The 26,787-nt window shown below is 44.0% G+C and overlaps 1 protein-coding gene across 3 annotated transcripts in view; it reads right to left on the bottom strand.

Moving 5' to 3' along the window:
• Positions 1-26,787, bottom strand: part of DYNC2H1 (dynein cytoplasmic 2 heavy chain 1) — a 433,565-nt gene that overhangs the window by 176,975 nt on the left and 229,803 nt on the right. For all 3 annotated transcript variants that reach the window (XM_040426277.1, XM_040426279.1, XM_040426278.1), the window contains 4 exons: positions 12,225-12,290; positions 11,100-11,150; positions 8,489-8,566; positions 1,436-1,567 (listed from right to left, as the gene is read on the bottom strand). In XM_040426277.1, the coding sequence (XP_040282211.1) occupies positions 1,436-1,567; positions 8,489-8,566; positions 11,100-11,150; positions 12,225-12,290 (327 nt within the window). The remainder of the gene's footprint in view (positions 1-1,435; positions 1,568-8,488; positions 8,567-11,099; positions 11,151-12,224; positions 12,291-26,787) is intronic.

The following is a 26,787-nucleotide window of genomic DNA, read 5'->3' on the forward strand; positions in this document are numbered from 1 at the left end:
AGGACAGTTCTATTAGGGGCCAGCTGCTTCATTCCGCAAAAAAAAAGGAATGCGCACGGACGTCATGCGTATTTTTTGCGGATCCGTTTTTTGCGGACAGAAAAATACATACGTCGTGTGCATGAGCCCTAAAGCGTAGATTTCTGCATACTTTGTGCACAAAAGTGTAGACACGCTCAGCGTATAATCGTTGGCATTCACCCTGAAACCATACACCCCTCTGGATCAGGCTGCCAAGAAGAACAAGTAAGTACTTACCTGCCAGATCCTGTACTGCCGCTTTGGTTCTCCCGGCTGGGCCCTATTTTCGCAGCTGCACCAGTGATGTCATATTGACAACATATGAACGTTGCTGCCAATCCCTGGCCTCAGCAGTTCATCTCAAGAGGCCAATGACTGTCTGCAGTGGTCATGTGTTGTCAATGTAACGCCCCCGTTGCTCCTAGAGCAGGCATGGCCAACCTGTGGCTCTCCAGCTGTTGTAAAACTACAATTCCCACCATGCCCTGCTGTAGGCTGATAGTTGTTGGCAGTCCGGGCATGCTGGGAGTTGTAGTTTTGCAACATCTAGAGAGCCTCAGGTTGGCCATCCCTGTCCTAGAGGCTCATCTGCATATTATATAACATTATTTTTCGCAGCAATGCGGACACATATGAACATGGGACCAACACAGATGTCTTCAGCTGCCAACTGCACATGTAACAGGTCAGCCAGTACAAATCTGCTGACAGATGCCCTTTAGGATCCATTCACACAACCGTATGGCCGTCGTGCCAATGTTGCAGACTGCAAATAGCGGCCCACAATACACAGGCACCGGACGTGTGAACTCCATGTCCTATCTTTTGCGGTCCGGAGGCATGGACCGGCGCCAACCGAAACACTTGGAAGCCCTTTTGTGGGTTTTTGTCGCCCCTGCCTCCGCACTGCAAAAAATAGAACATGTCCTAATCTTTTGCCGTATCCTGCAGATCACGGACCCATTCAAGTCAATGGGTCCGCACCACAGCATGGAGTTCACGCGGCCGGTGCCCGTGTATTGCGAACCACTATTTGCACGGCGGCCATACGGTCCTCTGAATGGGGCCTTAACATGTAAGTGACAGATGAAATCAGTTTGTCTGTCATTACAGCAGGCCGTGCAGAGAGGGTAGCACAAGAGACCTGACATGTTCCCTTTGAGCCGCGCCCCAATGCAACTGGAAACGTCCACAAAACCTCTCCAGAACGACCATTTGATGCATATAAGCCCCGCCCAGTGCGCAATATTACAGGCCAATCCAGCGGAAATCAGGACTGTTGGAGAGTATGTTCTGCTACCTAAAAACCTGCACAGCGCTCCCTGTTAGCGATCTACCTTCAATTGCTGCTACTGTCAGGAGTGCGGAGATAGTTGACAGCTTATTAAGTCAATTAGCCTTGATAACAAATTACCTGTTGAAACAAGGACAGCTTCTTGGCAACGGCTGCTGGGAATTCTTGCTCACACACCGAGCTCTTTGAGAAATGACTCCACAGATTCGTATCTTCCAGATTCAGGCTCTGATAAAGAGGCGGCAGAGAGGCCTGCGAGAGGAAACACTCAGATCACATTCAAATGGCTGGAGACATATTTAAAACACGCGTTGATTTTAATTAGGCCTCATGCACACGACAGTATTTTTTTGCGGGCCGCAAAACGGGGTTCCGTTGGTCCGTGATCCGTGACCGTTTTTGCAACCGTTGTGCTTCCGTGTGTCCGTGTTCCCGTTTTTTTTGCGGCCCGTCATAAAACATGGGATGGTTTAAAGAATGTGATTTTAATAGCTCCACCCTGGATACTGGTATAAATGAAGGGCACCTGAGTTTGGTTTTGTGGCCATTTTCTGTAGTCTTTCCAGAGTACAGAGGTTATTTTGGCTGCTTCTCTTTGCTGTTTCACCATGTCGGATTCAGAGGAAGAGTTCTTACTGCATTGGGTTGTTTGTCGGCAATGGGGACCGCGCACTCCTTTGTTGAATGAGCAACCTGTTAGACGGCGACGATTTTGGGTCCATCCGATTGTTTCCCAACGCTACCGGAAAGGACACTTCCATACCCTCTACAATGATCTGCGGCAGCATCCTGAGAAGTTCTATTCCTTCTGTCGGATGTCAGTGGGTACATTTGATCGCTTGCTGTCGTCTCTACGTACTGTCCTTACCTTTATGGACACCAATATGAGGCGCAGCATTTCTCCTACGGAAAGGCTCATTGTCACGTTGAGGTAAGCAATATTGAACATTTTAACTTTACCCAGTAATGTGCAGTGCTTGTGTCAGGAGTAACATGTGCTTGAAAATGGCTGCTGTGAAACATGTGCTACTGTTTGCTTTGTTAACGTTTCTATTTGTTGTTTAAAACTTTTTAGAGCTGTTTTTTGCTTTACCCCTTTATTCCCTGCCACCTAAGAATCCATTATTGCAGTTTTTAGTTTATTTTGTGCAAGTTTTAAACGTGTGTTCAGCTAACGGCCTCCAGACACTCCATGAATCCTCTGCACTCGCCAGTAGGTTTTGTAAAAGGTTGCTTTAGTCAGTCAGTCAGCCATGTTCCAGCAGGCTGTAACCTTTTTTTTTTTTTTTTTTTTTTTTTTTTACAAATGCTGTTGGGTGCCTTGGATTTTTGTAGTGTCTATAAGAATTGGGTTCCTCGGTCAGGATATGTAGCTGCGTGCACCACCCTATTTGAAGTCTAGATACCAGTCTGTTCCATATTATTGAGGATTGTGCTGCTGTCAACACCTGCGATTGTCTGCTATTGTACTCTTTATGCCTAATGTTCTCATCTTTTTGGACTTGCGCATGACTATCTCCATTTCCAAGGGGCTAAACACAGTTGTTGGAACTTACTTGTGGTAGTCCTGGCCACACCCCATTTGCTGATTTGGGTTTGCCCTTTGCATTTTAAACCGTAACGGGAGTTTAAGCAATCATGGTCAAGGGGCAGTGATGGCGAGCCGTTTTGCGCCCGGGATGCGAAATATCAATCCCGATCCTTCCAGTTTAATGCAAAATGTACACACGGCCAATTTGCAGGAATACTGTAGTCCAATATAGTTTAGCGATTAAGCCTTTTCGCATTGTGCCCTAAATGCCTAGTGTAATTCCAGGCTGCCAGTCGTTTTCATAGTGTGCCCTGTGCTGATGAATGCTTTTGAAAGTCTATGGAGTTTTTTGGAAAGCCCTAGACTTTTCAATGGTTGGGGGTGCCCACACAGAGGGCCTCTGGAACCTGTCCCATAGGTTTCCGCTTCTCTACACATAGGGTGTTTACAATCATGTAGTGTATTCCAAATTCGACTAGAATCATGAATCTGTGGTTTCCTTGCATTTACTGATGCCTTTTTCCTTTGTCAACAGATTCCTTGCCTCTGGAAACTCTTTTGCATCCCTGCATTTTGAGTTTCTGTTAGGAACCTCGACGATATCTCGGATTGTACGACACACTTGCCATGTCATCTGGCAGCAACTCCGAGAGACGGTGATGCCGCAGCCCAAGGCGGACGATTGGGTTCGGATCGCTGAGGGCTTCCAAATTTCTGCGCAGTTTCCAAACTGCATCGGGGCAATGGATGGCAAGCACATCCGTGTGAAGAAGCCGCCTCACTCAGGGAGCCGTTTCTTCAATTATAAGCAATATTTTTCGGTAGTGCTGATGGCTGTTGCTGACAGTCATTACCGGTTTATAATGGTTGATATCGGGGCCTATGGAAGCACTGCGGATGCTCGCATCTTTAGTGCTTCGAGAATGGGTGAGCGGCTTCGTGACAACCAGCTTGCCCTGCCCGAGTCCAGAAGACTGCCCGGATATGCAGGTCCGCCGGCTCCATTTGTCATCGTGGCGGATGAAGGGTTTGCATTGACTCCCCATGTTATGCGGCCCTTTCCAAAGCGTGGTTTGGATGTCAGGAGGCGTATATTCAACTACCGGTTGACTCGTGCCCGTCGGTATGTGGAGTGCGCTTTTGGTATTCTCTGTAGCAAGTGGAGGGTGTTTTTGTCATCCATACAGATGGATCCGGATAATGTTACCCTGGTGATTCAAGCTTGTATTGTTCTCCACAACTTCACCAGGATTCACGAGGCTTCCTCTTCTGTTGACCTGGCAGATCTTCCTACGTCTTCAGATTTGGGTTTGGAAAGGACCCTGCATAGACGACCTGGGACTGCTGGCATTGCAGTTCGGGAACTCTATGCAGACTACTTTTTCAGCTCAGAGGGGTCCGTGCCATGGCAGAGGGACGCTATTCGTGGCAGTATTTGAAATCTTCTGGGCTCTTTAGTTTTTTTTTTTTTTTGTAGATAGATTACGTAAAAATATTGTGATAGTTGAGTGTAGGGACTCGCAAGATAAAGAGGACCCTTGACGTGGGCTTGCGGGCTGAGATTTTTTGGACAGATCATATTGAATTCTGCATATAACTATTTGGAAACGATGCTTTGGTCAAATTGATTAAAACATCTTTTTTTGTGTTGTATATTGTCCGAAAAATCTTCTAATACCTCGACTCCAAAGTTGCCCTAAATAAAGTTTTTGTCAATACAAATAAAGTGTTGTTTTGTGAGCTCCTGTGCGTGTAATTTTACAAAATATTACTTTTGTTCATGGAAACTGTTTGGTGTATTGTGCAAAAAAACAAAACAGACCACAATTTTGGGCCACAAACACTGTTTTATCAAAACAAATGGCCTGCACGTTCAAGAACGATATACTAAGTTGCCCAAATTAAGGGCCAAACATTTTACAAACATAAACAAAACTTAAAATCAAACAAATCACATATTCAGCAGGTCCTGCGTGAAGGAACCCACTGGATAGGATGACCGTGGCCTTCCTTGGGCCTGCTGTGGTGGACATGGTGGCAAACTGCCCGGGTAAAGGGGCTGAGCCACACCTTGCCTTTGGCCCTGGGGTAGGCCATACTGGTGGTGTGGGGGGAAAGAAGGTGGCTGGGTGTGTTGTGGAGCAAATTGAAAGGGGTCAGGAGGTGGGGGCTGTGCGGCATCCTCTATTTCCCTCCTCATGTTATTTAATTGCGCTAGAATGTCACCATGATTAGGAAGGGTGAACATTTTGAGGACCACAATCAAAGAAGCCAGGCACTGGTGTTGGTCATTTGGCGAAACAAGCTTCAATAGGGGCCCAAGTCCCCTAAGCATCTTGTCCTCCACACCATCACTCCGCCTCTGAGCAAGAAATTCAATGAGGCGTGCATCAATTGCCGCACGACTCTCTTGCTCAGAGGTGGCAGGAGGGACTTGGCGGCGACGTCTTGGCTGCGGCTGAGGATTCCGCGATGGACTGGCTAGTGGTAGGGGGGCCTGGGCCAGTGTGGAGTCGTCCACGTCCTCCGCCGGCGTAGGTGCTGGACTTGGTTCAGGTGAAAAGACGGCTGGGCTTTCACTCCCACCTGAGTCGGAATCTTCCGTAGGATCCAGACTGTCCACAGTTCTGTATTTGAAATAACCAAAAGTAAAAATTAGAGCATTTGCTTTCAACATTTCTAAAGTACATCATTTATATTAGGTGTAACCAGGCGTGTTCTTAAAATAATGTAGAGAGAGTAGCATCATACATCAGATATTTGACTGAACACAATGACCGTCCTCTTTTGGTGGAATAGTGCAGTTCGTTTAAAAAATACCTTGGAAATGCAACGAATGGCCAAGTCTTGTCGTGGGCTAATGTTAATGTCATGGTAAACCATTGTTTGCCGTTTGAGGCTGGCCTGCGCCAGTAGAGGAACAAACATTCAAGGGATAAAACCAGTGTGGATATTTTGGCCAACTCAATAGTCTGTGGCCTGCTTCAACCATCCAAACATACATGTTGTTTGGTTTAACCCTTGGAGCACCTCAGTTTCTTCTGAATATAAAAAAAAACTAGGCCACACTTGAGCATGGAGAGTAGTAGTTTTAATGCGGCTGGGCAAGCATTGGTGGAACATCTTTTATACCCATTTTCCATGGATTATGGTATTGACATTTTATATGTGCTAAGTAAGGCATCCCTGTCGTGGTTGGTGCTATTACATTAAACCATTATAGTTGACTGTGCAAATCCCGAATGTGTCCCATTTTTCCAAACTTTCAAAAGGGCATAAATCTGTAGATTACATGGGCCAAATATGGACACCCTATGAAACCCTTTACGAATCATATATTTCCAAACTACCATTAAAAAGTTAGTTGGACACACATTTCTCCAAATTCGAAAACCAAAACAACAAAAATCCCCTAAAAACAAAAATTGGTGTGGGAGCAACAGCCGTCAAACACACTGAACATCTGTCTGCAGAGATAATGCATGCAGTGCACACATGTCATCTCGCATCTCTATTCTAGGTCAGATTGCAAACATCAATGTTCCCGAACCAGCAAAGAATTGATTCATCAGGAACAAAACAGAGAGGGTAGGCGCTGTCTGCGCACGGCACGTGTCGTCTCATCAGACAGCTCTTCAGCGGTGGAGCCTGGTGTGACAAACCAGTGTGGCTCAATCTGTTGCAAAACTCCAACTCCCAGCATGCCCCGACAGCCTTTGGCTGTGTGGGCATGCAGGGAGTTTGAGATTTGCAACTGCTGGAGGCACACTAGTTGACAAACAGTCATGTAGACAACCAACACCAGGCATGTACAAACTCTTGCCCACCATCTGATGCCCAACTACAACTCCAAGCAGGACTGGTTAGCTTACAGCTATTCTGGCATGCTTGGTGTTTAAATTTTAAACGAGCTAGGAGCAGTCAGTTATGACATGCCAGGCCTACTGTAAGTATCTGTCTTCCATTCTCCTACTTCACTCAACCCATTACTTTTGTGTACACTTTCGGGCACCAAGATTTAAATGCAAGTGTATAATTCAAATTTGTGATGCATATAAACCAAAAAATGAAACTTACGTCCTCATATCCATGACCGGTCTTAAGAACTGCAACTGGGCAGTGTAGATGTAGGGGCGCTTCCCTGACGGCCCCTCTCCACTCCGTCCTTTTTTAGTGACCTCCCGCCGGAATTGGTCCCGGCAACTGGCCCAGCGGGTTTTAGTTAGTTTTACTGTAAAAAATAAAACATAACAAACAATTGTGAGTCCCAAATTTGCCAAACCAATTCTCCATTAACTTTACAAAAATGGTAAAAAAATAGGAACTAAGAACAAAATATATAAAATGGAGAGATTCAACAGCACATGGAACAGTGCAGCTGGTGTGTGTATACTAATGAAGAAGAACAAGGTGGAGGAGACTAGTCGTGCAAGCCATTTGGTCCAAACCAATTTGCAATATATGTGAAGGTGACAACTGTAAGATGCTCAATTACAATGGCACATGGCGCAGGCCAAAAAAAGGTCATAGACATGTGATTAGACATGAGTACTGTATACTGTGCAAAAGGAGCCAAAGCCATTTGTCGATAAAAAAGGGGGGGGGATGCAATTTAATAGTCGTCACTTTGGTAAACCAAGTCCAGGCCTTCCTGGCCAAAAAAGCAGGACCACCCCAATTCCAAAAATGGGACCAGAGGGAGTTAGAAACATTATATTTTTGGGCACACACAGGCCAAGGACAGCACAACTGCATTGCTAGCACTTACGTAAATCGGCCCGGCCTCGGCTATCCGCCTTGGCCCATTCGTTTTTTCTCAGGCTCCGGGCAACTTGCTCCCACGCAGCATCCTTTTTTAGGCGGTCCGAATAGTCATTGGAGCGTGAATCCCAAATCACTGGCCTCTCCTGGACCAGGGTGATGAGCCTCTCCACATTCCAGCGTGGCATGGTGCCAGGAAACTATCCTAAACGTCTGCCTCACCACACAGAAGCTTCCAGGCACAAGTGGCTAGAAATTAGCATAACCTGTGACCTTAAACTTCCTGTACATATTTTTTTTAAATTTTATTGGCACAAAGTTTGGCAAACAGTTTGAACATGGCAAAAGAAATAAATAAAACGGGCGCGGACGCGGACGCGGGCACGGCTGTCAAACGGGTGTGCAAACGCGTTTTTCACGGCCCCATTGACTTGAATGGGGCCGCGAACCGTTAGCCGTGAAAAAAATAGGGCAGGTTATATTTTTTTCACGGCAGGAAACACGGGTCACGGGCGCGGGTGACAAAACGGGTGCAGCAGCCGAGTTTTCAACGGACCCATTAAAAGTCAATGGGACCGCAGAAAATCACGTCAAACGGAACAACGGCCACGGGTGCACACAACGGTCGTGTGCATGAGGCCTTAAGGGAGGGACAGGGAGTGTGAGGGATGAGATAAGAGCGGAGAAATAAAAAGTCACTTGATCACAGTCGCAGGCGTGTGAACTTCTTTACAGGAAGATAATTATAGGAATGACGAATAAGCAGAATTTCCCTTTCTTCAGCCCGGTATCTCGGCCACCATTAGGCAGCGCTCACTGTAAGTATTCGGGGCTCGTCTGTGAATGAGTTATTCTTCAATATCAGGTGCGGATTAAAATACCTTTAATAAGGCCACGGCCCAGGCTCTTTCCTGCTCAATCCAGGATGGGATCTGATCACGGAGGCTCTTCTGGGAATCCTTTAAAAAATATATATATATATATAGAAATATGAACATAGTGAAAGGCTATGGACACCTTGGCAAACTTTTTTTTATATACTTTTAATAGATATACAGTAAAATAAAAATTAGGCAACTATGCAATATGGGGGAGATTTGTAAAGAGCGGCGCTATCTTCTGTCTTGATATCCCCTGCGCTGCTGAAGGTTGCGCCTGATATATGACGGGGTGCAGGCCTGGTCATAAATTATCCTTTGGAAGTCTGTGCTCTGAGCTGCCGTAGATTTCTTGCTTCATTTCCGCCAAAAAATTGGCGTAAACTAAAGACTCGGTGGCTGGCCATGCCCCTTTACACCCTTACAATGCCCCTTTTTGGACAACTGGCAAGGGCCGCATAAAAAGTGCCACTTACCAGTGTTTTGTTTTTTTGTTTTTTAAATTCGCAAACACACAGTCTGCCACTTTTTAACTCCCCTTTTCTGGTGCAAACTGAATGATGAATCTCCCCCTATGCGTAAAATATTTCCTCCCTACCGTTTTTTTCTTATTCTGTTTCTATGCAGAGCAGATTGTGCATCTCCATGGTAACAGACAACAAACAAACTGTGAAGTCTGATCCTATGGTCACAGCGGGGGGATTTATCAAACTTCTACAGCAGTTTTTTGGAAAAATTGTAGCACCAGCTTTTTTTTTTTTTGGCATAACAATTTGTGACTGTTCCACTGTTCTGACAACCAGGGCAGGAACTCGACGGCCGGACATATTTACAACTATGCTATGTGGGCCATAAAACTGCTGCACATTACACCAGAAATCTACACCAGCTGCCGGCTAGAAGAGATTTCATCTGGTGCACGCATCCCCCGATGATGTGCTTTGTAGAAACAAATGCAAAGATGCTTAAGGGTACATGCACACGTTCAGAATTCATGTGCGGAGAATCTGTACTGAAATCCGCAGGTGTTCTCAGGCAAATCTGTGCGGTCAATCCGCATCAATTGGTGCGGATTTTACTAAGTGAATGAAGAAAATCCGTAAAGGAAAAATAAAATAAATTGACATGCTGCGGATTTTAAAATCCACACCGCAGTTCAAAATCCGTGCGCAAAAAAAATCTGCATCGAGTGCATTGCGAATTTCAAATTCTCATAGAATACAATGTACATGACCTACGGTGCGGATTTTCCCGCACGCAAAATTCACACGCAATCCTGATCGTGTGCATTTAGCCTAAGTGTTCACTTTAGATTTAGTGGGACAATAAAGGAAACTGGACGTGAAGTTGTACGTAGCTTTTAACCCTTAAGGCGGATTTACATCACGCGATGTTACAGATGATTGTCGGGAAGAAAGCGTTCCTTCCCGACAGTCGGCTGCTCATTCAGTGGAGGTGAAGCTCTGCATTTACATGCAGCGCTCTCCTCCACAGTATGGGGACGAGCGGTCACTACTGTAATCACTCGTTCCCATACAGAATCATTGTTTCTGAGAGGAAGATTGCTGTTTACACGGCACAATCTGCTGCCCAGAAACGATAATTGATGTGCCTGCACGAACGACAGGATCACCGGATGAGCGAGCCCAATCACCCGATAATCTGCCTGGGCAGTCTAAATCCACCTTTAGATAAAGGACAATCAGTGAAAGGACAGCACTCTCTGCATCGGTCACGCCTTCTCCACTTTGATTGACTTTAGGAGAAGTCAGGGTCAAGTGTGATGACGTTTACATTACCTGGCCCTGTCAATCAAAGTGCAGAGGGCCCGGCAGTTGCACAGAGAGCAGAGCCTCTAGGTGTAACGGCAATGCCCTCATTGCTCCTAGAGGCTCATTTGCATATAATAAAACATCATTTTTCTCATTAATGCGGCCACATGAACATGGGACCAACACAGATGCCTTCATCTGCCAAGCGCACATGTAACAGGTCAGCCAGTGTCATAGGGACAAATCTACAGATAGATCGCCTTCAAATAAGTGTTTATTAGCAGTCAGGATTTCAGAGAAAAGGGCTCAAAAGAGCAACATGACAAGACTCAGTACAAAACCTAAACTAAGATGCTGGGCTGAAATGTAACCCCACAAAACTGCAGAAAATTTTTAATATAGACCAGATGAAAACATTATTTTTAGTCCAAAATGAGTAAAAAAATTATGCAAAAAAAAAAATGTCCTTGAAGGTGTTTATAGCCTTCAGTGTGAAAGTGGGATTAGCCATTAAAGGGTTAACAGTGATCAACTTTCAGTAAGAACATGCAATTAAAAAAATAAATAAAAAATTGAAAGAATATAATAATAGGCATCCAAAAATAACCAGTGGATCAAGTGGATCACAAGGGCCATAGACGGCTGAAGCCCAGAGAACTGGTGGAACAAGAAATTTTAGACTAAATTTTCCTGCAGATAAAAAAAGATAAACCTTCCAATGAAATGCATGGAGGTCAGAGGTCCAGAGCTCTTCTGATGAGATGCACATAATGTGTATATAATATGAAAACTATTTCAGTAAAAAAATAAAATAAAATCAAAACACTAAAACGTTTACTTACAGATTTCTTGATCATGTCTCCAATGACAACTCCGGTGAAGACATTCCACTCCTAAAGAGTCAGATCACGAAACACACAATCAATGACAGAATGTATAACCGGGTATCACACACAGCCATATACTGTATTTCTGTCTGTAGGGGGCAGTATTATAGTACCCAGTGCTGGTGCAGTAAAGACCATTAGAGTGAATTCACTGATGAGATTTGTTTGGGAAACTTCTGTAAGTGAAAATCAGTCTCATGATGGTCATCGCCAGGTAGTCATGTGAGGTAGGGTCAGGAGCCACAGAGAATTCTGGGAGCGGTGAGTAACTAAAGGGGGCTGATCTGGGTTCTGAATACTGAGGTCTCGTCTGGGGCATAGTTTGTGTTATGGGGTCAGGACACTGGGTTGTGAACTACATGGTTTGGTTCGGGGTCTGAATTATGGGGTTTGATTTTTGGGGTCTGGTCCAGATAAAACCGGTAATGTAGAGATCACTATTGTGGGCTACTCCCACTTTACTGCCCTTACTGTAAGGTCCTTATAGGAAGAGTAAGACACAGGGAATATTTGGGGAAAAATGCATATTCTGGAGAATATTGGCCGATGGCAAGACACGATTCAACAAATCAGGCAGTGTCAAAGCTGACGCCTCCATGGAAAAAAATGTTCAAAGCTTGACAATGATGCTTCTCGACCCAGATGCATGAAGGGCGTAAATGTCATAATGTCCCATAAGAATGGTTTCTATACCATTCAGGACATGCTCTGTAAGAGGTTTTCCATGTACCTACGTACTGTATAATCTCGACAGTGCCATCTAATTTACTGACAGAACCACAGAGATTTCATGCAGCTCAAGTCCATTATCAGTACTGCTCTGGAGACCATAGACAAATAGCATGGTGCTGGTTGCAGACGAGGTTACTGTCAATTACCGAGATTCATTGTCACTGCCCCATAATTATGGCATTAATTGTCACCATACGGCGCAGCCATGTTTTATCTGTATACTGTCAATTAGAAAGATAAACTGCAAATAGAATTTAATTGCACAGTTTGGTATTTTCCCAGCTAACAAGCTGCCCTACTTTGTGCAATATAACATTACTTTTATAGGATAGTTAATTGGTGACTTACATTCTCCTGGAATATCTCAGGATGCATGCCGCGCACAAAATGTAAAGCAAACATCAACTGGTCCGCCTACAGGGAGAGAAAAAAACATAAATGCGTAAAACATGGGTTCATCTGGAGATTTCCCTGGTCAGGACCCTTATCTGTAAGCAAGAGTGGTGAGTAAAGAGCGTTGTTTTAACCTGGAGGACCCAACATGTTCACACATTACCCGGGCAGACCACTGATTTAATTGAGAACTGTGTAATGCTTCAGTTCGCCTGCTGGGGTGCCGTAGGGAAAATGACAACTTGTTGCTGGGATTGTTCACAGATGGGAGGATCCTGGAATTAGCTTAATTTTTGGTTGAAATCTGAAACAAAGATTTTGCCCAAAGGGGTCTCCAAGATTTTGTAAAATTAGGCAAAAAAAAAAAAAACTTTACTCACCTTTAAATTCTTCCACGAGTCCTATGCCATCACTCTGATCCCAGGTCAGCCTGAAATCACATTCATCAGTCCTATGACTGCTACAGCCAATCACTGGTCAAGGATCGAAGAGGAGGGATGATACTGGTAGAAGATTTACAGGTAGGGTTTTCTCGTTTTTTTATTTTATTTTGCACAGCCAAATTTTACAAAATCTTGGACTAATCCTTCAAAGTTTTAATAAGAATGTGGACCCACACTACTTTAAAAGCAGACTGTCTGCCGTGTGAAGAAGAGCATGTTTGACGAATCAGCGTCTTAGCATACAGCATTTATGTATTACTGTGAGGGAGGGCTTTTCGAAAGAAAGCCTAGCCATGCCATTGGTCAGTGTTCATAACAATCATGGACCTCACCCACACAAAAAGAAAAAAAATCTGCAAAGTACGCCCACATGTACACCAAATGACCAAACATAGTAAAACAAGAGTGTATTCACGCAACCCTATGTATTTTGCGGTCCTCAAAACGTGGATCTGCAAAAAATGCAGATAACGTTGGTGTGAGGTTGGTGTTGCATCAAAAATGAACAAGAATAGGACAGGTGCCATCTTTTTTGAGGTCTGCATTTTCTGCGGCCCCGCTGAAATGAATGAGTTTGTGTTTAATCTGCAAAAAATGCAGATCAAATACGGACCAAAAATATGGTCTTGTGAATGGGACCTAGATCTGCACTGTACACAATCTGACATGAGGCAGGAGTCCTAGTATGATGGGTTAGGTGTTATTTGTGCCTTCAACGCATAGGGGGGATGGTGCCAGGTCTTACTACCATAGATCTGAATACAAACAAAAGCATTGCCCCCTTTAAGATAATTAAAGGGGCAGCAGTTGATAGTTATCAGCATAAAATAAAACTACGGTGGAAGCTAATTTCAAGGGGGCATTATTGTGGCAAGTTTATTCATTTCTAATTTAGACAGAATGTTATGTTAAGCTGCAGTTTTAGGACGAAAGCGCACATGTAGTTTTTGTGTTATTTTTTGAGCCAAACACAGAAGTGGACCCAAAATGAATGAAGAGAATAAAGGAGAGACCTGAAACCTCCCCTCTGTTGGTTCACTAAGTACATTCGTGATTCCAGCATTTTTATATTGAGGTCTGATCGGCAGGGGTCTGCCTCCCCTCACCACTGCCAATTACCTGTTCTGGAGTATGTCAAGTGCAAGAACTACACAGCTCCGCCCGCTGTGTGGTGGCCAGAGCTGGTAACTGCAGCACTGCTTTCACGGAAGTGAATGGCGTCAGGACTGCAGTAAACAGCTCCTTCCACCACACAACAGAGGTGTGAACTTCAGACGTCAGATCTACAGCAAAACAGCTGATGGGTGGGGTGTCGGACCTGTGCCAATCAGCTACTGATGGCCAATCCTAGGGATAGGCCATCAATACAAAAGTAGTGGACAACCCCTTTAAAGTGTCCCTCGAGACATGCAGTCCCAGCTGTTCTGACGATACAGAGAAGTAACCGCACACTTAGTGGTCAGGCAACCATACAATGACTGGGGCAAGGGTCCAATTCTAATTTATAGTGCCTGTTCACAACACCTTGGCATCAGTACCACCCGGCATGCCGTTGTATCTTTCTTCTGATATCAGAGTATGGTCTGAGGGAAACTTTAATTCAAATACATTAAGTGGAATAAATTATAACAAGGGAAGGACTAGGGTGTTCTGGTTACAAGTAAGCTAAGCAGCAGTACTCAATGTCAGACAGAAGCTGCAAAGGCTACAAAGTTTCTAGAGTGTATAAAAAGATAGAACCAATGATCTCAATTGGGGATGAGCCAATCGACTTCGGATGAAATATCCAAAGTCGATTTGCATAAAACTTTGTTTCAATACTGTACAGAGCGAGGGCTCCGTACAATATTAGAATGTATTGGCTCCGGTGAGCGCTCGCTCCGTACAGTATTGAAACTACGTTTTATGCAAATCGACTTCGGATATTTCATCCGAAGTCGATTCGCTCATGCCTAATCTCAATGTACCATTACCCCATTATAATTCCTTCATAAGGCTACATCTTGAATATGGGACTCAGCTTTGGGCTCCATATACTGTACTATAAAGGATATTGGAGAGCTCGAAAGACTTCAGAGGTGGGGAACATGAATTCAGACCCTGTATTTACAATAAACCAGTTCATAAGTTTTTTAGTGGTGTACATACCACTGTACCTTTGTAGGCCTCTCACCCAGTTAAGCCAGTACTCTCTGCACCTATGAGGGGCAATCACCTGAAACAGCTGTCTGCAGAAGTGGTGCTGGCTTAGTTATTATCCAAGTCATGTCTCAAGGCCTGTTTAAAAGTTTGTACATTGACTTATAGGATAGCTGCCTTACATCTGGTGGCATCAGAGTCAGAGTTTGCCGAGAGCGGATTTGCATACCCTCTTCCCAGAATCCCAGAGGACTGCTGCCTGGCCTATAAGACTCCTAAAGCCGATTAGGCGCTATCCATAAGGAGATATTGTATTCCCCAAATCCTACACAGCCCAATGGCATGCTGTATTGCTGAGCATCCTGTTCACCGCGCCGCCAATTAATGTATTGTTAACAAATACACCATTTCAGGTTCAGCTACTCTTTAAAGAGAGACTACACACACCACTTTAAGTAAAATATATAAGTACATTTCTTAAGGTAATAGTGATAATCAGGCAAATGTATGCCCTTTTTTTAGTAAATAAAAAGAACAAAAAACTTACAGCAAATAAGGGTTCGATAAAAAACAACAGATAATAACTAATTACATAATTACAACCACACTTCATCTAGAGTCCTGCCTACATCCAGAATAAAGGTGCTTGCCTCACCAATTGAGTTAACCTCATAACAGTGACACACGTCGGCTGTTTCCGCGAAAGCAGTCAGAGACTCGATTGGGAAATGACCAATTTTCCTACGCAGGGGAGGTCTCGCTCATAAGAGAACTTAGACTTTCTAACTGAAAAGGTCCAGCCTTTATACTGTTTTAACCAAAGAGCTTCACCCCCTAAAGGAATGCAGCTAGATTATGCAATCCATAATGGTCACTGTGTATAACCTGTACATCTGTTATTATGAACCCTAGGGTGGCCAATCCTCTGATCTGCAAAATCAGAATCCCAATACAAACAGGTGCAGAAAATGCTTCCCTTTCTTTCAGGTCAAATAAGTGGGATAACATCTTGTACACACGCCTGTTTGTTCAGTCTATCAGATAACAATGGACAAGGTCTTGCATAAACAGTTAAAGCCTGTATTACACTGCCCGATTCTTCATATGAATGCTTGTTAGTGAACATCTGGCAGTGTAAGGCTACTTTCACACTAGCGGCAGGCTGTTGCGTCGGGTGAACAGCCTGTCGGATCCGTCCTGCCACTAATGACCTTGCGCCCCCGGACTGCCGCTCCATCCCCATTGACTATAATGGGGGCAGAGTTCTGGCAAGGCACAGCAGCGCACGGCGAGAGGCTGCCGGAATAAAACTACGACATGTCCGACATTTATTCCGGGAGCCTCTCGCCGTGCGCTACTGTGCCTTGCCGGGAACTCCACCCCCGCCCCCATTATAGTCAATGGGGATTGAGCGGCAGTCCGGGGGCACAAGGTCATTAGCGGCAGGACGGATCCGACAGGCTGTTCACCCGACGCAACAGCCTGCCGGAGGTCAGTGCCGCTAGTGTGAAAGTAGCCTAATACTCCTGCTGAATGCACTAAAGCCCGCCCATCAGTGCCGGTGATGTCACTGAGGTCCCTGAGCAGCTGGAAGAAAAGCCTTTGCTCGCCTGGAAGAGACCCGGTACGTCACCGAGTATAAGAAAACAGTCACTTCTGGCTAAGAATTTCCTATATGAAAACAGGGATTCAGAAATATGTGGCAAAGGTAGGACATGGATGTATGTTATATGTATATGTCACTCTAGTACTATCACATCAATGTCCCCAATCCCGGACAACTCCTTTAAGAAACTCTTTAATAGATTCATAGGTGCAGATAGTTTAATCAGACACAATGAATTCCAGATGATCAGAGACTCCATATTCACACTTCACATGCTCCATCAGATCATGAATTATAGAGACCTGCTTACGATGCAATGTTTCTAGAGGAGAATAACCCGGCGATATGGCGCTGTATGTTGTCAACAGCACTGAAGTACAGTGCCGCAGGGACTCCACGTGCCTCCCGTGTAGCTGTACGTGGGTTACATTATACTGCACAATGGGCATCTGTAAACGTTGGAAAACAACATTAAAAAACAGCCCAACCGAACCTCCCACCATTGGGAGTCACTGGGCACACTAAAAGCACTTCCATAAGGCGACGTATTGTATTTTCCAATCCTCCGCACATGCACATCTAGAAAACGAGTAATCATCTGTATGTTTTGGCTGTGTTATCTGGGACACGGGAGACAACGTTTTCTGCTTTGGAGCGGAGTTAATTACTATAATCACACAGGAGACCTCTGGAAAATGTAAAGCAGCTTTGCCTCTAATTCAGGTCATGGTGCTAAATCATGAAAAATGCAGTTTATTACTTGGGAAGTGAAGAAGTTTTCCCGTCTCAATTCACTGGGGGAAACCTCTCTACTGCGTTATTAGCCGTCGCTTCCAGACAATACAAGTGCCAGAACTGCGTACCGCCAGAGGCGTAGACCAGCACAGGCCCAGTGCAGTGATTTATGGTATTACTCCTCTCCCTGTATGAATACTAAAAGGAAACTATCATTCTCACATACAGTCACTTCTCTTTACTGGATTTCATGCAGGAAGGCTGAAATATGATGGGAGCTGCCATACGTACAATGCTATAAAGGAACACCTTCAATAAAACATGGATAACTCTTACCCTATAGTTCCTCCACTGACCGTCATTGTCCACATAGTGGTGCCTGCAGACAGTAGGACCTGTGGAGGTTCAATATCTATTCAGAACGGGGCCTTTAGATGTGGCCAACTATAAATACAGTCATTGAAATCTCAATAATGTGGTTGTTTCATCATGTGTTGATCAGCATAACGAGGGTTCTGCTCCCGAACCCCGCAAATCAGCTGCCGCGTGAAGCCGCGACTAGCCAGACAGTGTAGTATTACATGGTAGTCACTCAGATGAATGGCCATGCTTGTGATACAAGGATGGTTTCAGAACAGGTGCTGATTTTTCAGAGTGTCTCACCATTCTGGTTCCAATAGAAGGGTCCGAATAGGGTACAAATGGTGTTCTAACGGTTTTAGAATAATAAGACTGAACTGAACAGCACACAGGTAGTATTCTAAGAACATAAACTATATCTAAATTCAGTATTTAATCATAGATTCCAGGGACCCGACACAGATGGTGAGAGGTATGTCCAAAGTGGGCACTCTGGGTAGACATCCCCTTGTCTTTATTTTAATAGTTATATGCTTTGATTTCTTTAGCTGTAAAGTTATACTTACTAGCAGGGGTGGACTGGTAACTTAAAGTGGCCCTGGAAAAAACTAAAAGTAGACATGTGGCAGGTGGGTCCAAATTGAGAGAAGGCAGGACTACAGAAGTAAGTGGGGCCAGCAGAACCAAATGCCATACGAAATACTGCCACGCGCCAGATTATCAACCTATTTCATCGTCCTGAGGATAGCAATACAGTTTCATTCCAGATGGAACCTGCGGCCACTGTCCAGGTGTAAATGTACCTGATGCTTTTTCATTAATTAATGATGAGAGCATCAGATCTTTATGTATCTGGCTGGAGGCCGTTAAGGATGGCTCGGGCAGCCCTCTGGACCTCGGCACACCAGGAAATTTCCATGAAGGGTTTGAGGCCAGTACACCACTGCTTACCAGATGCTGCAGCAATCTCATGCTAGGCCACAGCCTTTACTAAAGGAGACAAATGACCTCATGGGTCACCACAGACAACCTAGAGATGGGTCTCCCATAACTAAAGCTGCTTCTAGACGTATAAAGAGAGCACGTCGCTCATGCACCATGTAACTGGATCAAGCCTTGAAGCAACTTATTTTTTTGTCCATGTTCCAAGATTTTTGGTTCTCCTGTTTCAGTCTATAGCCAGAAAACTGATCTCCAGGTAGTGTACCCGCCACAGATCTCCAGGTAGTGTACCCGCCACAGATCTCCAGGTAGTGTACCCGCCACAGATCTCCAGGTAGTGTACCCGCCACAGATCTCCAGGTAGTGTACCCGCCACAGATCTCCAGGTAGTGTACCCGCCACAGATCTCCAGGTAGTGTACCCGCCACAGATCTCCAGGTAGTGTACCCGCCACAGATCTCCAGGTAGTGTACCCGCCACAGATCTCCAGGTAGTGTACCCGCCACAGATCTCCAGGTAGTGTACCCGCCACAGATCTCCAGGTAGTGTACCCGCCACAGATCTCCAGGTAGTGTACCCGCCACAGATCTCCAGGTAGTGTACCCGCCACAGATCTCCAGGTAGTGTACCCGCCACAGATCTCCAGGTAGTGTACCCGCCACAGATCTCCAGGTAGTGTACCCGCCACAGATCTCCAGGTAGTGTACCCGCCACAGATCTCCAGGTAGTGTACCCGCCACAGATCTCCAGGTAGTGTACCCGCCACAGATCTCCAGGTAGTGTACCCGCCACAGATCTCCAGGTAGTGTACCCGCCACAGATCTCCAGGTAGTGTACCCGCCACAGATCTCCAGGTAGTGTACCCGCCACAGATCTCCAGGTAGTGTACCCGCCACAGATCTCCAGGTAGTGTACCCGCCACAGATCTCCAGGTAGTGTACCAGCCACAGATCTCCAGGTAGTGTACCAGCCACAGATCTCCAGGTAGTGTACCCGCCATAGACCTCCAGGTAGTGTACCCGCCACAGATCTCCAGGTAGTGTACCCGCCACAGATCTCCAGGTAGTGTACCTGCCACAGATCTCCAGGTAGTGTACCTGCCACAGATCTCCAGGTAGCATGCTTAAGATCATGGCCAGAACTAATGTAGAACTAAAATGAAAAGAAAAAGTAACCTGCCTGACGTCAATAAAGAGTTGTAAATGGCTCCAAATCACCCCCTAATCAGTACTAGAAATATTATACATTGTAATCCGCTAACTTTCCATTACAAGAATGACGCTTGTGAAGCATAAGGACTCTTATCCCCCTCATTCCAAGAAAAATGACAGCAATTAAACTATAAAAGCCCACGTCACCGTTGTACCCAGCCCTAAACAAAGTCAGGACAGATAAAAATAACGCCGCTCAGGCTATGGCACATTAGTAAGCGGAGGCGACATTGTGTCACACATTAAATGTTAACAATCCCATTCACAGTCTGGTAAATCAATGAACGTATTTTAGCAATCCTTTATTTTAGAAGCTGCAGTCACATTTATAACCTTTTATGGCTCCAATGCCTCTAAAATAAATAAAGCAACTTTTCAAATAGTCGCAATTAAAAATCTCCTACGGTTTTGTGTATACAGCTGATAATGATGCAATCGTGCAGCCACTACCTTCTACCTACCCCCTCTGATATTGTCTGCTGAAAGAGGGACCAGGAGGAGCAGACTACATAAGGTTTGTAGTCTGTAGTCATGGAGACACATAGGTCTCCATAGCAGCTGTAGGCACAAATAGGCTAGGGCTACAGAAGGTGCTGAAGTTGCAGAGAGAGAAGAGCCTCTAGGTGTAATGGTAACGCCCCTGTTGCTCCTAGACACACATTTGCATATATTAGAACATAATTTTTTCATTAATGCGGGCACATATAAACATGAAAAAGAAAAAGACATCAATCAAGATTTTTGGCAAAGTTGCCTATTTTATATTTTAGATGCATGGAATCAGGGGTGGACTGGCCATAAACTTCCCGATGAGTCAACGCCCAGGGGGCCGCCTGGACCCTCCTCACGGCCGCCAGTGGCCGTTTTAGGGGGTTTAGTTTGTGCTTCTGGTGAAGAATTTTGTGATGCACTGTGATATTGGTCTCTGTTGAGGCGGCATTTTGTGCCGCAATATGATATTGTTGGCCTTGCCTTCTGTCCATTTGGACCCCACTATAAAATGGGGCCACTTATTTTTTTTTGCATGGAATTAATAAAAAAAATAGGTATGGACTACATCTCAACTTAATTAGGCCACATTTAGTATTACAGTGTCCGTCCTTACCTCCCATTTTGGCTTGATACAGTCCTGATCAAAAGTTTAAGACCACTTGAAAAATGGCAAAAAAAATCATATTTAGCATGGCTGGATCTTAACAAGGTTCCAGGTAGAGCTTCAACATGCAACAAGAAGAAATGGGAGTGAGACAAAACATTTTTTGAGCATTCAATTTAATGAAAACAACGAATAAACTGAAACCGGCTGTTTTTCAGCTGATCAAAATTTTAGGGCCACACCTCCAAAAAAAAACTAAACCCCCCCAAAACAGAAATCCAACTCCGCCGTTATTGTTGATCACTTCCAAAATTCGTTTTGGCATGCATGATTCAAGCGTTTCCATGAGGTGAGTGGGAACATTTCTCCAAGTGGTGAAGACGGCCGCACGAAGGCCATCTACTTTCTGGAACTGTTGTCCATTTTTGTAAACTTCCTTTGCCATCCATCCCCAAAGGTTCTCAATTGGATTTAGATCAGGGGAACACGCAGGATGGGCCAAAAGAGTGATGTTATTCTCCTGGAAGAAGTCCCTTGTCCTGCGGGCATTGTGTACTGTAGCGTTGTCCTGTTGAAAAACCCAGTCGTTACCACACAGACGAGGGCCCTCAGTCATGAGGAATGCTCTCCGCAACATCTGGACATAGCCAGCAGCTGTTTGACGCCCCCTGAACTTCCTGAAGCTCCATTGTTCCACTGAAGGAAAAAGCACCCCAGACCATTATGGCGCCCCCTCCACTGTGGCGCGTAGAAAACATCTCAGGTGGGATCTGCTTGTCATACCAGTAACGTTGGAAACCATCAGGATCATCAAGGTTACATTTTTTCTCATCAGAGAATAAAACTTTTTTCCACCTTTGAATGTCCCATGTTTGGTGCTCTCTTGCAAAGTCCAAACGAGCAGTTCTGTGGCGTTCAAGGAGACGAGGTCTTTGAAGACGTTTTTTGTTTTTGAAGCCCTTCAGTCTCAGATGCCGCCTGATGGTTATGGGGCTGCAGTCAGCACCAGTAAGGGCCTTAATTTGGGTCGAGGATGATCCAGTTACTTGACAGACAGCCAATTGGATCCTCCGCCTCAGTGCTGATTTTTTTTCGTCTTCCACTTGACTTTTTTGTTCCATAACCCTCAGGATCATTTAAGAAATTCCAAATGACTGTCTTACTGCATCCCACCTCAGCAGCGATGGCGCGCTGTGAGAGACCCTGCTTATGCAGATCAACAACCCGACCATGTTCAAAAAGGCCTTTGCCATCACAACGTGTGACTACCTGACAGAAAATGACAATAAATCCACATCTTTGCACAGATTTGGCCTTTTAACCCCTTAAGGACTCGGCCCTATTTCACCTTCTGGACTTGGCCATTTATTGCAAATCTGACCAGTGTCACTTTAAGTGCTGATAACTTTAAAACACTTTGACTTAACCAGGCCATTCTGAGACAGTTTTTTCATCACATATTCTACTTCATGACACTGGTAAAATGAAGTTAAAAAAAATCTTTTTTATTTATAAAAAAAATACCAAATTTACCAAAAATTTGTAAAAAAAATAGCAAATTTCCAAATTTCAATTTCTCTACTTCTATAATACAGGGAGTGCAGAATTATTAGGCAAGTTGTATTTTTGAGGATTAAATTTTATTATTGAACAACAACCATGTTCTCAATGAACCCAAAAAACTCATTAATATCAAAGCTGAATATTTTTGGAAGTAGTTTTTAGTTTTAGCTATTTTAGGGGGATATCTGTGTGTGCAGGTGACTATGACTGTGCATAATTATTAGGCAAATTAACAAAAAACAAATATATACCCATTTCAATTATTTATTTTTACCAGTGAAACCAATATAACATCTCAACATTCACAAATATACATTTCTGACATTCAAAAACAAAACAAAAACAAATCAGTGACCAATATAGCCACCTTTCTTTGCAAGGACACTCAAAAGCCTGCCATCCATGGATTCTGTCAGTGTTTTGATCTGTTCACCATCAACATTGAGTGCAGCAGCAACCACAGCCTCCCAGACACTGTTCAGAGAGGTGTACTGTTTTCCCTCCTTGTAAATCTCACATTTGATGATGGACCACAGGTTCTCAATGGGGTTCAGATCAGGTGAACAAGGAGGCCATGTCATTTGATTTTCTTCTTTTATACCCTTTCTTGCCAGCCACGCTGTGGAGTACTTGGACGCGTGTGATGGAGCATTGTCCTGCATGAAAATCATGTTTTTCTTGAAGGATGCAGACTTCTTCCTGTACCACTGCTTGAAGGTGTCTTCCAGAAACTGGCAGTAGGACTGGGAGTTGAGCTTGACTCTATCCTCAACCCGAAAAGGCCCCACAAGCTCATCTTTGATGATACCAGCCCAAACCAGTACTCCACCTCCACCTTGCTGGCGTCTGAGTCGGACTGGAGCTCTCTGCCCTTTACCAATCCAGCCACGGGCCATCCATCTGGCCCATCAAGACTCACTCTCATTTCATCAGTCCATAAAACCTTAGATATTTCTTGGCCCAGTCTTGACGTTTCAGCTTGTGTGTCTTGTTCAGTGGTGGTCGTCTTTCAGCCTTTCTTACCTTGGCCATGTCTCCGAGTATTGCACACCTTGTGCTTTTGGGCACTCCAGTGATGTTGCAGCTCTGAAATATGGCCAAACTGGTGGCAAGTGGCATCTTGGCAGCTGCACGCTTGACTTTTCTCAGTTAATGGGCAGTTATTTTGCGCCTTGGTTTTTCCACACGCTTCTTGCGACCCTGTTGACTATTTTGAATGAAACGCTTGATTGTTCGATGATCACGCTTCAGAAGCTTTGCAATTTTAAGAGTGCTGCATCCCTCTGCAAGATATCTCACTATTTTTGACTTTTCTGAGCCTGTCAAGTCCTTCTTTTGACCCATTTTGCCAAAGGAAAGGAAGTTGCCTAATAATTATGCACACCTGATATAGGGTGTTGATGTCATTAGACCACACCCCTTCTCATTACAGAGATGCACATCACCTAATATGCTTAATTGGTAGTAGGCTTTCGAGCCTATACAGCTTGGAGTAAGACAACATGCATAAAGAGGATGATGTGGTCAAAATACTCATTTGCCTAATAATTCTGCACGCAGTGTACATAGTAATACCTCCAAAAATAGTTATTACTTTACATTCCCCATATGTTTACTTCATGTTTGGATCATTTTGGGAATGATATTTTATTTTTTGGGGATGTTACAAGGTATAAAAGTTTAGAAGCAAATCTTGAAATTTTTCCGAAATTTTCAAAAACCCAATTTTTAGGGACCAGTTCAGGTCTGAAGTCACTTTGCGAGGCTTACATAATAGAAACCACCCAAAAATGACCCCATTCTATAAACTACACCCCTCAAGGTATTCAAAACAGATTTTTCAAACTTTGTTAACCCTTTAGGTGTTCCACAAGAATTAATGGAAAATTTTGTTACAAAGCAAGGGTTAATAGCCAAACAAAACTCAATATTTATGGCCCTGATTCAGTAGTTTACAGAAACACCCCATATGTGGTCGTAAACTGCTGTACGGGCACACGGCAGGGCGCAGAAGGAAAGGAATGCCATACGGTTTTTGGAAGGCAGATTTTGCTGGACTGTTTTTTTTGACACCATGTCCCATTTGAAGCCCCCCGATGCACCCCTAGAGTAGAAACTCCAAAAAAGTGGCCCCATTTTAGAAACTACGGGATAGGGTGGCAGTATTGTTGGTACTAGTTTAGGGTACATATGATTTTTGGTTGCTCTATATTACAATTTTTGTGAGGCAAGATAACAAGAAATAGCTGTTTTGGCACAGTTTTTATTTTTTGTTATTTACAACATTCATCTGACAGGTTAGATCATGTGATATTTTTATAGACCAGGTTGTCACGGATGCGGCGATACCTAATATATATACTTTTTTTTTTTTATTTATGTAAGTTTTACACAATGATTTCTTTTTTGAAGCAAAAAAAATAATCATGTTTTAGTGTTTCCATAGTCTGAGAGCCATAATTTTTTCAGTTTTTGGGTGATTACCTTGGGTAGGGTATGATTTTTGCGGAATGAGATGACGGTTTTATTGGCACTATTTTGGGATGCGTGTGACTATTTGATCGCTTGCTATTACACTTTTTGTGATGTGAGGTGACAAAAAATGGTTTATTTAGCACAGCTTTTATTTTAAATTTTTACGGTGTTCATCTGAGGGGTTAGATCATATGATATTTTTATAGAGCCGGTCGATACGAACGCGGCGATACCAAATATGTATACTTTTTTTTTTTATTTATGTAAGTTTTACACAATAACAGCTTTTTTAAAACAAAAAAAAAATTATTTAAAACAAAACTCCCCCCCCCCCCTATTTTTTACCAATTTTGTTTCAACTTTATTTGGGGAAAATGACGTTTTTGTTTATTTTTACTTGAAACTTTATTTTTTGTCCCACTTTGGGACTTGAACTTTCGGGGGTGTAATTCTTTACAATGCATTCCAATATTTCTGTATTAGAATGCATTGGCTGTATGAGTAATACAGTGTGTATTACTCATACAGCTTCTGGCCTGTGAGATCCACGGGGCTGGATCTCACAGGCTCGTCACCGGAAGGCATGCCTTCCATGCCATCGGGTCCCCCCCCACAGCCCCATGGGGACCCGATGGCACCACCGCCGCCGCACCAGGTAAAAGCCGCAAACCGCAGACCCCCCCGCGCATTTAGCCGAGGTGCCTGCTCAATGATTTGAGCAGGCACTGGGTTCCGATCACCGCCCGCCAGTGATCGGAACAACACATGACGTATCGGTACGTCATGGGTCCCTAAGGGGTTAAAGGCATGTGGTCCTAAAATTTGGATCAGCCGAAAAACAGCCTGTTTCAGTTTAATCGTTATTTTCAATTAATTGAATGCTCAAAAAATGTTTTGTCTCACTCTCATTTCAACTTGTTGCATAAGTGGTTAAGTGGTCTTAAACTTTTGATCAGGACTGTATATCCTAAGATAAATGGTGTGAATAACACAAAGATTTTTTTTCCCCCCAAAGTTGGTTATCTGGTGCCATTTATCTCAGGATATCTCGAGCAAAAGTAAGAACGGACACATCTGGCCATATAGTAGTGGAAGGCATTTTACAAAATCCTCTGCACACTACAGTACATGACACAGTCTATATAAGACATGATAGAGAACATCACTCGCAGTCACACAGGGATCAGTCTTCTGGTTCCCTCCATCTTTTGCACTTTAGCAACTGAGGGTCGAGGCTAAGAGCTTTTTAGTATTGATGACCTTTCCTCAGGACGATCCTCGATGATGATCCATCGCCGAATATCACACCTGCTACATTAAAAGTAGTGAAATCCAAGGAGAAAATCCTAAATCACATCCACTTGACTTGCATTATAGTCCACTGCGAATGTCACCTGTGCAAATCTGCAATGTGAGAATTCGCCCAAATCCTGATGGTGCAATGTAATAATCAGAAAAGCTGTTTCTATTTGTTGAATTTTTTTTTTTCCATCTTTACTATTCCTTTAAAAAGTGACCTTGGGCTTCAGGTAACAAGGGAAATCTACCCCCCTCGGCGTGCTACAAGTTAATCAGACCAGTCCATGCTGATAATAAATAATTTATTTGCTAAAATTTAGTCCTAATGAAAATTAAAATGCTCCCATTTCGCTCCTATTAAGCTTTGACATCTGCTTTATCATCTAATTACACATGCAAAAGAAACATAATTCTCAATTAATTCAAAATATGAGAGACTCTATGAATGCCAAGCGTGGCTGATCCATCCTGCCTGCTAAGGGTGCCCTTGTCCAGGAAGGACGTGCTGCTCCTGTTCAATGGTTTTTCTTTATTTCTAGCTCTAGTGTATATACAAAAAAAATATATATCTATCTATATTACAACACTCTAACAAGATTACTTTAAAGTGGTTGTGTAGCTAGGATATGCCCCCATTGTCTGATAGGTG

The sequence above is a fragment of the Bufo bufo genome, chromosome 3 (assembly GCF_905171765.1).
Source record: "Bufo bufo chromosome 3, aBufBuf1.1, whole genome shotgun sequence".
NCBI classification, from domain to species: Eukaryota; Metazoa; Chordata; class Amphibia; order Anura; family Bufonidae; genus Bufo; species Bufo bufo.